This window comes from Gavia stellata, chromosome Z, assembly GCF_030936135.1.
Source record: "Gavia stellata isolate bGavSte3 chromosome Z, bGavSte3.hap2, whole genome shotgun sequence".
NCBI classification, from domain to species: domain Eukaryota; kingdom Metazoa; phylum Chordata; class Aves; order Gaviiformes; family Gaviidae; genus Gavia; species Gavia stellata.
Genome location: NC_082637.1, coordinates 46,634,875 through 46,647,575, shown reverse-complemented (window position 1 = coordinate 46,647,575; position 12,701 = coordinate 46,634,875). Strand labels below are relative to the sequence as shown.

Here is a 12,701-nt window from a genome sequence, read left to right as displayed (position 1 = left end):
TGGCATAAGAAAACATTGATGGTATTAAGCTAAGTGGAGATCACATGTTGCATGCAGGACATGAAAAGACTGAAAATCTTTGTTATGAAGCAGAAAGAACCAGAGATGGTATTGCCTCTGGGTCACAGGACTAAGCCAAAATTCACTTGCAGACACATTGTGGGGAGCAAGTAGTTTCAGAGAGTGAAGGCCAGCTTTTCAGTTACTTCTACTTTGGTTGATAAGTCATTTTTCCACTGCCCATTTTAAAAAAATTGTCACAAATACTACACTCCATTTTATAACAGCTGTTAGCCATTCCTAGATAGGGTTGCATTTTAGTAACTGATGGAGAGGCACACATATAGGCTTCAGTTCGTAATATGATTTAGGATGCCTATTTGATGAAAAACACAGATCAAAAAGCCAAGTCATCTGTACACACTGGAATTTAAGTGTTTATTAAAAAGTAAGCCTTTGGGCACATTGCAATTTAAAAAAAGGGAAAAAATACAAAGAAGAATCTATTAGATTAAGCAGTCAAAAGCCAGCAATATTACAAGCTGTTTACATACCAACATTTACATAAATTCAAAATAAGTGGCATGTCACCAACATGTAAAACATACTTCAAAAGTTTAAAAAATTAAGTTGACTTTTGAAGGATACACGTTTACCACATGTGTGAACATGGGTTTGGTCATTCAGTTTAAACCCCTCTCGCACTGAAATGTTCAGTCTTCAAATTATACAAGTGGATAGCTAGCAGCTGTTGCTATTCCACAGTGGTTCTTCCTGTCCTTGGCCATGTAGATATATCCTTTGTCACCCCACTTCTCACCCCAGCTGAAAACAGAAGTAAAGGGTTTGTTTTCATACTCAGAAGAGACTTATTTACACCCCCATAAGTGTTTAAATTCAAAACTGCTGCCTTCCACATTTGCGTAGAAAAATCAAGATAGCTGCAGCCAAACTGAAGTGCTTTCCAGCCATTAAATGCATGTTACAGAAGAGGCACCCCAAGCTCACAGAAATAAAGGGTGCAGCCAGCCTCTTGCTTCGCGGAGTCCTTGATGTGCAATCCTTGATTACAGGTGCCTGAAGCTCAGACACTGCTCCCAGCCAACTTTAAGGGAGGAGCAAGGCTGCATGCAGCACTTCAGGGTGGGGCCCCAGTAATGCTGAGAACATGAGACAAGCTCATGTGATGTGCCCTTTGGCATTAATTTATTGTTTTCCCTCCAATCTAGGAGGTAACTCCATCTTCAAAGTTCAAGTGTTACCCTATTTCACTCCAGTGAGCAGCACTCTGCTTCCAAAAAAAAAAAATCCATTACATCCCCACAACCTGGTTTCCTTCTGCTCCACCACTTTAACATTTACTAGCTTCATGGGCTGTTCCAGTACTGAGTTTCCTTGAATTAACTGAAGAAGCAGAAGAATGAGTTTGCTGCTTTGGGCCTACTTTATTAGGCTGCCAGCACCATAAGTCATGTTTAACTTTTGTCATACTATACAATCCGAGAACAGTCTCCAGATTTTCTACATGCAGATTTTAATTACTATTGTCACCCTACCCCCCACTACAAGTGACAAACTACCTTCCCTTCCCCCGCTACCCCCAAAGGGTACAAGGCACAGAGATCTTACCTGTTCTTAACAATCCAGTATTTCTTCCCATCTACATCTTCCCCCTCAAAGCCATAACCTACAACCAGAACACCATGGTCCAGGTCTTCACTGCTGCAGTCCGGTTCATAATAGATACCTGCGGAGGTGTAAGTTCACATGTGAACAACTCATCTGCAGGAAACCCTTCTCCCTCACCAGAAGCTTTGGGTATTTTAAATTAAATGATGCATAGCTTCAAGAGTCAGAGAAAGGAGTCATAAGTTTATCATGGCAGAAACTGAGAGACAAGTACACAGATATGCAAGAGAAGTACAAAGTGAGAACCTGGACCAGAATAAAAGGACTCCTCATTATGTCCTATGTCACAGGATCATAGCTGGGTTTTTTCACCTGTTAAACTGAAGGGTAAGGAATATGACTATTCAAAAGAGTTCTCTGCATGCAAGTTGCTAACAAATCCCCACCTGACTGATAGAACTGGAATGAAGAGTGGCCTGCATCAATAGCAACAGACACTGGACCCACAGCTGCTACTGCTTTCATGAGAGCTCTTTCATGTCCTTGAGGGATGTCAACAAAGCCAGTATCATTAGCAGCATTGTACTCTGCCTTGTAGCGACAGTCTTCATCATCCTAAATAAAGAAAGCCCTAGTTATTACATAGTTCTCCACTTAACACAGGTGAGCACAGGAACTACCAGACATTCTGTGACTTTGCTGCCTTGAAAACAAGGGACTGAAGAGGATCAAATTGCTTCAGCAGCACTTTGAAAGAGCAGAGGGAGAACACAGAAGCTGCTTTTGAGTTTCTCAAAGGTACAGAAAAAGCAAAGGACAGTGGGGCCCAAAAGGGAAGATTTACTGGGATGCAAAGGACGATCACACCCTGGAACCCTGCCTTCTTTGGTGGGCAGGACAAATCTCTTTTCAGGGGGGAAAGCAGCCCAGAAAGCATTAATGGGCAATGGAAGAGAACCAAGTATTCATTAATTACAAAGCAATCCAGAAACTGCTCATTGAGCAAGCACTTAAAATGCACAATTTTAGTTTGTCATACTTTGACAAAATGTACAGAATTATTTGGAAGTTAGTCACCTGTATTACCATGACCTTACATACAGTATTCATGTATTTTGTGCTGCTTCTTCACTTTTCTTTCACAATGAAGCCTGAACTGTTGGGGCCACAGGCATTTACCTCAGGAGATGCCTAGTTTGGACATCAGGCCATATAAAATTGAAACAGACTGAAGTAAGCACATCCCTCCCTTACCTGTGTGGTAAGATTAGTACTAAAGTTGCCTCCCCCAACTAAAGGAACACAGAATACACCTCAGTTGCTTAGTTTTTGTACTCAGCAAGTTAGGTACTTCCTATAACCAACTAGGATCTCTGGAAGAGTCAAGATTAGGAAAAAATTGAGATGACAGGGATGCAGGCAAACAGCAACCCAAATCCAAAGGCTTCTATGTTGCTCACAAATGTCATTGCTACTGCACATTCAGTCAACACAGAATAAGCTGCATGGAAAGATACTCTATAGTGAGCAAAACTCCAAGTAGTGAGGAGCCCAAACCATAGGCTCTCAAGTGCTACCACAATTTACTACTGCTCTTTTGTCCTCTCATGTTAGATCATTAGAGGTATTTAGAAGTCTGCCCATTATCTGCATTTATGCACAATTTAGTCCAGAAATAGAACTTAAGGCATTGCCAACAACTATTGCTAAAACACAAATCACACCAGCTGCAAGGGATTAGCTGGTCTATGGGTAGCAATCCCATAATAGCTCAGTTATGAGAAGCTGAATTGCACCCCTACGACTAAGTAGCACTGTTAGCAAGGGCTGGGTCCTGGTTTGGTGTGTCAACTAAGATAAGACATGACATCCGATAGGAGGGCAGCAATGAGGGGGAGGAATAAAAATATTTGCTCTAGTTTTTCCAACTGGTCTGGTAAGATTTTGACCTCAAAGACTAGTGCAGGATGTGATTCCTACTGGGGCTAGCAGTCATTCTAGTTTTCTTAGGAAAGATGCAACAGCAAGAACAGATGTATGATTACTACTTAAAACATTTTCACTTCTAGGTATGAGTTTCTCAACACATAGTTCATCCACACAAAAGACGTGACACCTGCAATTCAAGTTCAGCTATTACACTTACCTTTGCAGTGTATGGGTAGGATTCCTCTGAATCAATTCCCCCATTATCCTGCACATACTGGAAAGCCTGGTCCATGAGACCGCCATTGCAGCCTTGATTCCCTTCAGGGCGAGAACAGTCCACCAGATTCTGTTCACTCAGTGAAACGAGTTTGCCAGTTTTTCTGAAGTGCTGCCCTTCAAGAGCTCCCGTTGTGCTGAAAGCCCAGCAAGAGCCACACTGACCCTGAAGCAAGAAATGAAATCACAAGTTACAAATCCGGACAGATTAGGCAATTATAGTTCCCTTACCACCGATCTAAACATGAAAAATGCAAAAGGCACAAGATCAACTTCAGTTTCACACTCCTAGCATGCACAAGTGAAGATACTACAGCCTTTTCAGTTCTTAGACCTTTAGTACAGAACTCCTAAAAAATTCTAAAGGGGTACAGCAATTTTATCAAAATGTCACTTAATCTAGTAAGCTAGGCTTCATTAAACAAGTCCACAGTGTTTTTCTCTCTATGGAAGTGGAGGAAGCATTCAGGAAACTGGACCTATAACTGGTTAGAAATCCACCATCGGAGAATACCTGGTCTTTAACTGGAGTTACATATCCCTTCTCTCTCCAGTCTACTGATCGTGGCACTTCCAGGAAGCTGGGCTCGAGAAACTGGGATCCTCTGTACTTCCTTTCTGACTTCTTGTGTGCATAGCCATTCATCAGCTGTCTGAACTCCTCAGTTGTCTGAAGAAAATTCAAGGCATGCCGTCACCATCTGTTACACACCACTGTTTAGAACTGTGTATTTCATGCCTCCATACATACCATGTCACCAAACTGATTCATTCCCAACTTGTAAGTGTGTTTTCCTAATGTGTGATCCAGATTATGGAGTTCAATCATTTTCAGATTCTTCTCCCACACCACTCTCCTCCAGCTTTCCTCTCTCTGAGGGGCCAGAAAACAAGAGAATTAAGGAGGCAGTTCAAACAAAGTTCACTTGCACAATAACGTGCTTTGCTACAGCTTGTAGCAAACTCGGGCAAATGCAGACTACTCAAATGGTAAGTCCAAACACTGTTTAAAGAGACAGTCTTTGTGCTACCCTTGTAACAAAAACAAGAGCACAGTACAGCTGAGTCGATGCACAAACACAGGAAAGGGACCTAGAAAGAGGGGGATTATCCTTCCCAAGTGCAGACCATAGCCAGCGTTAAAACAAAGCAGACATGACTCAGCTGGCAGGGCCCAGATCTGCGCACTCAGTGTTTGCTGAGCTGAGCACATATCCCCGGGTGCTCACCTCATGGTAGTCCTTGTTGTGCCACGACTTCCACAGCTGCCAGTGGCCGTCCAGATCGGGGTCTACTCTCGGAGCGCCGAAGGCCAGTCCCAAACAGAGGCAGAGCGTGGTCAGACACAGATTCATGCTGGCGGATCTGCCGGGAACGGAGGCACAGCGGTCAGACAGAGCAACGCGCAGCCAAGCCGCCCTGCGCTTCGCAGCCCCGAGCGCGGAGGGGATGCCAGACCCGAAACGAGCCTGTTTGCCGACACAAAGCTTGTGCCCCCGCTCCTTCATAAGCCGATCACAGGAGAAAAGCAAACCGCGCACCCCAAACGACGTCCTCCGGGGCGGACGCGCAGGGCGGCTGGCTGCCCCCACCCGCGCCGAGCCTTTCCCGGAGGCCCCACGAACGGACCCGGCCTCTGCCCGTCCCCCTCCGGGGAGCGGGGCCCTCGGCCGCGACTGTAAACAAGCCCGGGCGGCGGGGCCAGGACGCGGGGCGGGCGGGTGGCCGGCAGCCTCCCGGGGAAGCGGCCGGAACGGCGGCCCCTTCCCGGCGGGAGCCGCCCCGCCGCAAGATGAGGACGGAGCCAAGGCCCGCGGGAGGGGCCCACCCGCGCTCCCCCTCCTCGCAACCCTCCCCCGTCCCGCTCACCTCACTCAACCCCGACGGCGCTCTCCCGACTCCCCGGCCCAGCGCCGCTCACCCCCCGCGGCCCCTCTTATAGCCGCCGCGGCCGTGCCCGCCCCGCCGTGCCGATTGGCGGCCGCGCCGGGCCTCGCCCCGCTGGGCCGCGCCTCCCGCCAGGGCCCGGGCCGCGGCAGAGGGCGGGGGTCTGCGCCGGGGCGGGGGGCCTCGCCGGGGCTCCCCCGCCGCCCGTCGGGGGCTGCCGGCGGTCACCCGAGGGGAGTGGGCCCCGCTGCCAGGCGGTGAAACCCGGGCAGCCCCAGTGGCCGGGAGCTCCTGAAGACGATGTGGGGCCGCCCGGGGGGCATCTCGCACCGCCGGAGCCGTTATGTTGGGCAATGTTTGTCTAAATGTTTGTTACGAGTGCCGGCAGGCTGGAGATAGTGGCAGCACACTAAGCCGGCTGGAATTTAACCTAGGGAGGACTTAAAGCTGGCAACTGGCAGGCTAAAGAAAACCCAAACCTGGAGAAAAGAAGACAAAAACGGCGAGGTGTTTGCAGCTGCAGACCCAGCCCCGTCCCCGTGTTCCCGTTGATGGCTCTTGCTCAGGTCGGGTCGCTGAGGTGGCTCCCATGCGGCGCCGATGGTCGCCAGCCGGGCGGGTGTACGTGCCTCAGCACCCCGTGCCCCCTCAGAGGGGTGACAGACCATGCCACAGCCAGCTCCTACCCGGGAGAGCTGCCGCCATTGCAACCACGCTGCTGGTTTTTGTTAAAACGCATCAGGTGAGGCAAATTCCCTGATGCTGGCACCTGGCAGGTATGAGGGAGCATCTCCCCCTGGGCAGGGTCCCAGCAGCATGGCGGTTACACTGGTATGAGAAATGTTTCCAGGAAAGTGCTTCTTATTCCCCCATAACTTAATGTCTGAAAACTGCTTTTTCCGCCCTCAGGACCCGAGCCTGATAAGAGTCAGGTATTCTGCCACCAGTGTGGCTAGTGTTTTTATGTGTAGCATCCAGTAATATCTGCTGGCAAACACTATTTGTGACACCAAGAGTTGCAGCACAGGTGAGATATTAAAAGATTTACACATGGACTTGGTTTGCGTCTAACCAGGAGTAGACAGACTTTGATTTTTAACAGGGAACTTGCCTCTAGTAGTAGAATACCTGCAAGAGCTATGCGACATTCCCCCTTAAACTCTTGTAAAGCCAGCGTTGCTGATGGCTTTAGCTCACAAACTTGAAAGCACGTATTTAGAGTAAAAAACAGGGTTTGTAGACTGTTGCACAACAGCAAAAAGGAAGAAATCATACGACACGTTCTTCTCCCTTTTTTGATGTCTTAAGACACACAGTGTGTTATTAAAACCAGCAATACATGTTTCCGTACCTAGATTATCCCAGGAGTAGTCTTTGGCCCAAGAAAGCCCCACAGAGCCAGATACATAAAGGTAAGTTGGAGGGGTCGTCTTGTCTTTTCTCAATACCAATGCAAGTCTCCTGCCACTGAACTAGTGTACTGATTCCACAAAAAATGTGTAAATACACCCAACAATGGTGCTCCTTGATTCGTTAGTAATCATAAATAAACCTTGTAAAACCTCTGAGAAAAGAAGATGTTTTAAAGCTAAACTAGTTACTTAAGTGAAAGCTTGCATATGAACACTCAGGATTAGCCTGTCAGGACGGTTTATACATATGCAGCCATGCCACTTTGAGCAGGGATGTAAAACATGGAAAGGACGTCTTCAAAATAGGACTGCGGCAAATGCACACTCGATGCATTATAGTTTTTAGGAATTACTTGCTCATCATTTTAATATTTACTTGCTTTGCAAGGCTGTGTTATCAAATTTCTCGTGGTCTTTGTGGCTGAAATTTCTGAAAGTTCTTGTTTTGCCTTAAGTTGTTATACGGCTAGTGGCTGACTGAAAGGAAAAAGAAGGGTGTGACATACACTGCAACAATCAACATCGCACACTTGCACAAGTTAGAATAATTAACAATGTGTGTAAGTTTGAAAAATTAAGCTAGGTATCCTTGTGCTTCCTGTTCAACCGTTTGTATTTCCAGTTGTCAATCAATAGTTTCAAGACCAGCCTTTTCAAAGGAAAACGACCCATTTCCTTACTTGTAAAAGAAAATGAAAATGCATGCACTGGATAAGACTATGCATTTGTATCTTTCCAGCATGAAACTTTTCACTGCCTAACCAGTTCACTTCTAAAAACCTCATGAGAGTTAGATGAACTTCATATAGTCTGACTAAGTCATAGTTAGGTTTTTTGTGGGGTTTTTTTTGAGTTGTGCAGAATTTGAAAAGTTTTTACTTAATGGCTTTTTGCTGATATTTTCTGTGCAATGGGACTTCTCGGTCCTATTTATGTTAGCTTTGTTTCTGCAATTGTATCTGATATCAGCTGAGCATTGAAAGGCTACAATTAAGTTCTCAATGATGAACTATGGACGACGACTTCTTTTCTAAAAGGGCAAAATATTTAGCTGGCATGATAGGAGGTAAGGTCAAAATTACAGAAGGTCTTGCACCATAAATCACATGTCTGCTGCTCTGTAATGTGCCCTGAGATGCACCAAGACAAACTGATGCTTTTCCATATGGTATGAGGTCCTGTCTCTTTGGGGAAGTTACCATGTAGTCAGCTAGCATGTGATACCACTGTGTACCTCTCCTTGTGAATACTCTTAGTGCACATAGACACACACAAATGCCAGACACCATTTTTACTAAGAAGATAAGTTCACCCTACAACTTTATTTAAGTACCATACATAGGGAAATGTTAACTGAGAATTTGTGGAAATTCTTGAAGGAGACAGGAATACTTTCACCTTCAGCACGTTGGCTTTCGGCTTGCACTGAGTCATAACTGTTGTGTGGAAATATCAGTTCCCCAGGTATTTTGGGAAAGAAGCCTGGGAGCCCAGGTACAGAAACATAAGCATATGCAAGGGAAACCAGCTATGGTCAGAACCTGGTCATCATGAGAGTGCCATTTAGAAACCTGTGATAAGAAGCTGGCCTAGGACTACCTCCAACTCCCGGACGAACATTTCCTCTCCAAGAGTTGCATTATATTGTCATCAATGTGAAGACTGCCAGCCAGGCTGCAGAGACTGTTCACAACTTCAGTAAAAATGCCATCTTGCACAGTTACTAGACATCCCTCTGTCCCAGCACTGTTTCTCCTGCTCTGGTCTGTGCTCCATGATGTGTTCACATGCTAAACTGCAAGCCCAGCGTGGTGGTGGTCTGCTGAAGTGAACAGGGGGTCAGTGGCAGCAGTTAGAGGTAATAACTGGGCAGATACTGCTAGAAATCATTTTCCATCAAACCGTGCAACCTTGTGACACCCTGCTGCAGTCACACTAGACAGCGCAGTCTTTGATTTATTGAAAACATCTCTGTGGGGACTAGCAACTGCGCTGGGAGTCTTCTGTGCAAAGCACTCCTTCCAGGTTAGCAGAGAGAAGGGGTGAAATCAAAAGCTCTTTCAGTTCCTCTGCTTAAAAACTCAACTGAAGCCATGCCAGCCAGTCCAGAGGACACCTAGATAGCTATGCTAATCACAATACTCACAGTCCTTTCTGCAGTAACCTAAAGATCAAAACTTTTAAGGAAGACAACCCTTGGCCATTAATTTAAATCTCTCCTTTTTGGAGGGTAACTTTCCAAATTGCTTTGAAAAAAACAGCTTTTGAGGAACTCTACAGATGCAAAACTCCAGCTATTTTGCCAAAGGCAAACCACTCTTCTAAGATGCAGGAACACCACCTTTTAATAACTGGTCATGTTTCCATTGCGACAGCCAAAAGATTGCCAACCGCCCTGTAGGTATCTGGACCTACATTACCAGATGACAGAGGCCATGCATTTCTCAATAGTCCCAAGAACTTGCATAGTGGTGTATTGCCTCTGCAGTTGGAGGAGTGAACTCAGCATTGATCTCCAGGGAAGCATCTCATCAACATGAAACTCAGCTGCCACTGCACATCCCAGGTGTGCAGCACAATCCGCCCCTTCTGGAACCACTCTGCTTATTTGAATCCAGGATTTCTGAAACTTGTTTTGTACTTTTAAACCCTTTAATCTTTGTTCTCCTGGTACAAATGCACAGAGGAAAGGGCCAACCTGTATCTGCCAGAAAAAGACCCAAAAATCAGAAAAGCAAAGCTCCTTTGTGATGGTAGTTGGCTTGCAAAGCTACAGCAGGCTGGTGATGTATCAAAAACATCTGTGCAATGTGAACAGAATAAGCTATGTCACACTTAACTGTGACAAGAGTGTGGCACAAGCAGCTCCCACAGACCAGCCAGCTCAAGGTAACTCATGTGCTGTGATCCTTCCTGAAGTAAAAACAAGTGGTTTGTTTGGATGCCATTTCTCCAAACAGCAAAGGAAGGACGTTTTATTTTGGCAAACATTGATTTTTGCATTACTATGAAGACTAAATTCAGGATCTTTATTCCTAGAATACAAAAAGCTGAGCTGACTTACTTAAAAGGCTATGACTGTGAACATGTTTATTTATACCATATTAAAGTCCTCTGGCTTAAATCTGATTTCTGTCATTTTACCTTCCTACACCATGACTTAAGAATGGACTTCTACAGCAGCATGGCCTTAGTCAAGGTATATCTTAAAGTGTTATCCACCCTCAAATGCAAATTACTGTATTTCATAAAAAGCTTCAGCTGACCAACTTTTATGAGATGCTACAACAACAACAACAACAACAACAACAACAAATTCCAGTCACACGTACTTCTGTTCACCCACACATTGATCCAGTTTCGAAAAGCACAGGTATATTTCAGAGAGCACTGTGCTGATTTTACATGCCACAGTGTGGTTTATGTGTAAGAAATGCCGAAGTCATATTCGTGTGTAGGAAAATGAAACTTTAAAAAAACAGGTCAACTTTCTTTTCAGAAAAATAATCCTGTTTTTTTATTCTCTTTTACAGTAAAGATTCTTCTTACAGAAAAAAAGCACAGTAAATTTCCAACAACAGAGTGACTGTTTCAGAAAGCTAGGAAGATGTGAGAAGACAATTATAGAATAGATATCCCTATGCCATCTTAAGAAATGCTACTCACTTTAATCTTATTTTTAGTGCCAGTTTCAGAAAAGTTTTAGGAACTGCAGGTGTTTTTTACCTAACTAGATTTGAACACGGCTGGTAAAAAGGCCATCAAAAAAGCATGAGCAGTTTCTCTCTTCCTTGCAGCTCCATGAAAAGTAACCAGCCTTCCTCCCCAACCTGGGCATACCTCACCAAAGATCTGAGCTGGCTCTGGAGTTTATAATGTCCCTCCAGCATTAACGACGTTCATAAGTACCCACTTAAGAATCTTTGTTTTGGATTCTCCCTAGTAAAAAATCAGATTCAAACTGTGCTTCAGCTGGAACACCCATAATGAAGTTAGTTGTATCATTAGAAAAGGAAGCGGCATCTGCTCCAAGGGAACATAGATAGGGTTCTGTGAGTTTTCTGAAGACCTGGTAGATGGCTGGGGAGCAGTGGCACAACCCTTCTGAAACACTTCTTTGTTTTCAGCAGTCTTGTGATCTCCCAGAACCATCATTTCCTCACCCAAGTGCCAGATAAGAAACTGCATTCCAGCTTCTCTGCTGGCCCACAAGGCAAAGGCGACTTCATTTGCATCTCAATGTCTTACCTGGTCACAGGATTTGGGGATGATGCAAGGGATTGCTTGCCTTGCAAGAAAGACCGGGTGGGGGTCCTACTATCGCCACTGCTTCAGCGTTAGATTTCCCAAAAGCAGTATTATTTTCCTGTGAGGTTTTCTGATGAAGTTATTTTTGCATGTGTGGAAAAAACGAGTTGTTTCGGTTTCTTTCTTCTTTTACCTTGACTTATATTTTTTTATAGAGGCTAAATACTGAGTCACACTTGCAGTCAGCTTTGAAGCTTTGACCATGGTGTAACTCACGTACTTAAAATTTCAAACCTTAATTTGATTATTCCTCATTCTTTACTCAGTGTCTCCTCCTGATTTCTGGTGGATAGTCATTTCTGAGTTTTGGGAAATTTGTGATTTTAAAAGCTAACCTGGGGAAATAGTGAGAGGATGTGGGGAAGTATCATATTAAATCGCTGATGTAGAAGTTCACAAATCTAGAATAATTTCCACATTGTATTGATGTTTCTTTAACATTTAAACGATATTGATGGTTTTTTTCCTAATACTAAAAAGGATATTTTTTTCAATCTTCACAGAGAAGTATTTACTATTTCCCGACTCTCTTAATTTAAAATTTTATTGTAACAAGTTGGAAGTTGCAAGTCCTGTCTGTATTGTAAAGTTCCTCTGACCAAGACCATTTTTTTACCACCCATCTCTGCTCTAGAGATTACAGTGAAGGCATTTTAACAGAAATCAAAGAAGGCTTTGGGGAGTATTTCATATACTACTATTGAAGCAGTATTTTGATTTAAAGAATGATCCAACATTTCTGTTTTGAAATGGAAGCAGTAATAAATTTCAGAGAAGTATAAATCTTTAAGTGCTTGAGTGTGATGTTTGTGCTCCTGCAAGCTGTTGTAAACAGTTGCAGAGCACGGAAGAAAAATCTGTTTGTCTCCTGTTGTTCTTGGAGCAGTGGTGTCTAAAGGGCAAGCTGACATGCTGGAAAGCATTTCCCATGATAAGGTTAGAGACTGCCAGTGATGTGAGGAATTATTTTTAAACTTAAAAGTTACATGCTGGGCTTCATTAACAGATCATGTGAGGGAAGGTTAAACAAAAGCTGCTTGCAGAAGAGGAGAGAGGCAATTGAAACAATCAAATACTGGTTTAAAGTTTGTTTTCGTGAAAATCAGGTAAAAAGAAAAAGAGGCCAGTGCATGAGCTTTTTGGGTCAGAGCAGTGGTGACTCACAACTGCTGTTATTCCCACTTTGCAAATGGGAAGACTGAGCCAAAAAGAAGCAGTACCACACTGTTGTAGCCACTGAAATCAAATGAATGACCCGTG

At 44.5% G+C, this 12,701-nt stretch overlaps 1 protein-coding gene across 1 annotated transcript; it reads right to left on the bottom strand.

Annotated features, from left to right (window-relative positions):
* Positions 1-429: 429 nt before the first annotated feature.
* Positions 430-5,738, bottom strand: CTSL (cathepsin L). The gene is made up of 8 exons (XM_059833639.1): positions 5,704-5,738; positions 5,064-5,199; positions 4,586-4,708; positions 4,349-4,504; positions 3,776-4,000; positions 2,076-2,244; positions 1,630-1,747; positions 430-825 (listed from the first exon to the last, which is right to left on the bottom strand). Exons 2-8 carry the CDS (start codon positions 5,187-5,189, stop codon positions 726-728), a joined length of 1,017 nt encoding a protein of 338 aa, XP_059689622.1. The 5' UTR covers positions 5,190-5,199; positions 5,704-5,738; the 3' UTR covers positions 430-725.
* Between the last annotated feature and the right edge of the window lie 6,963 nt (positions 5,739-12,701).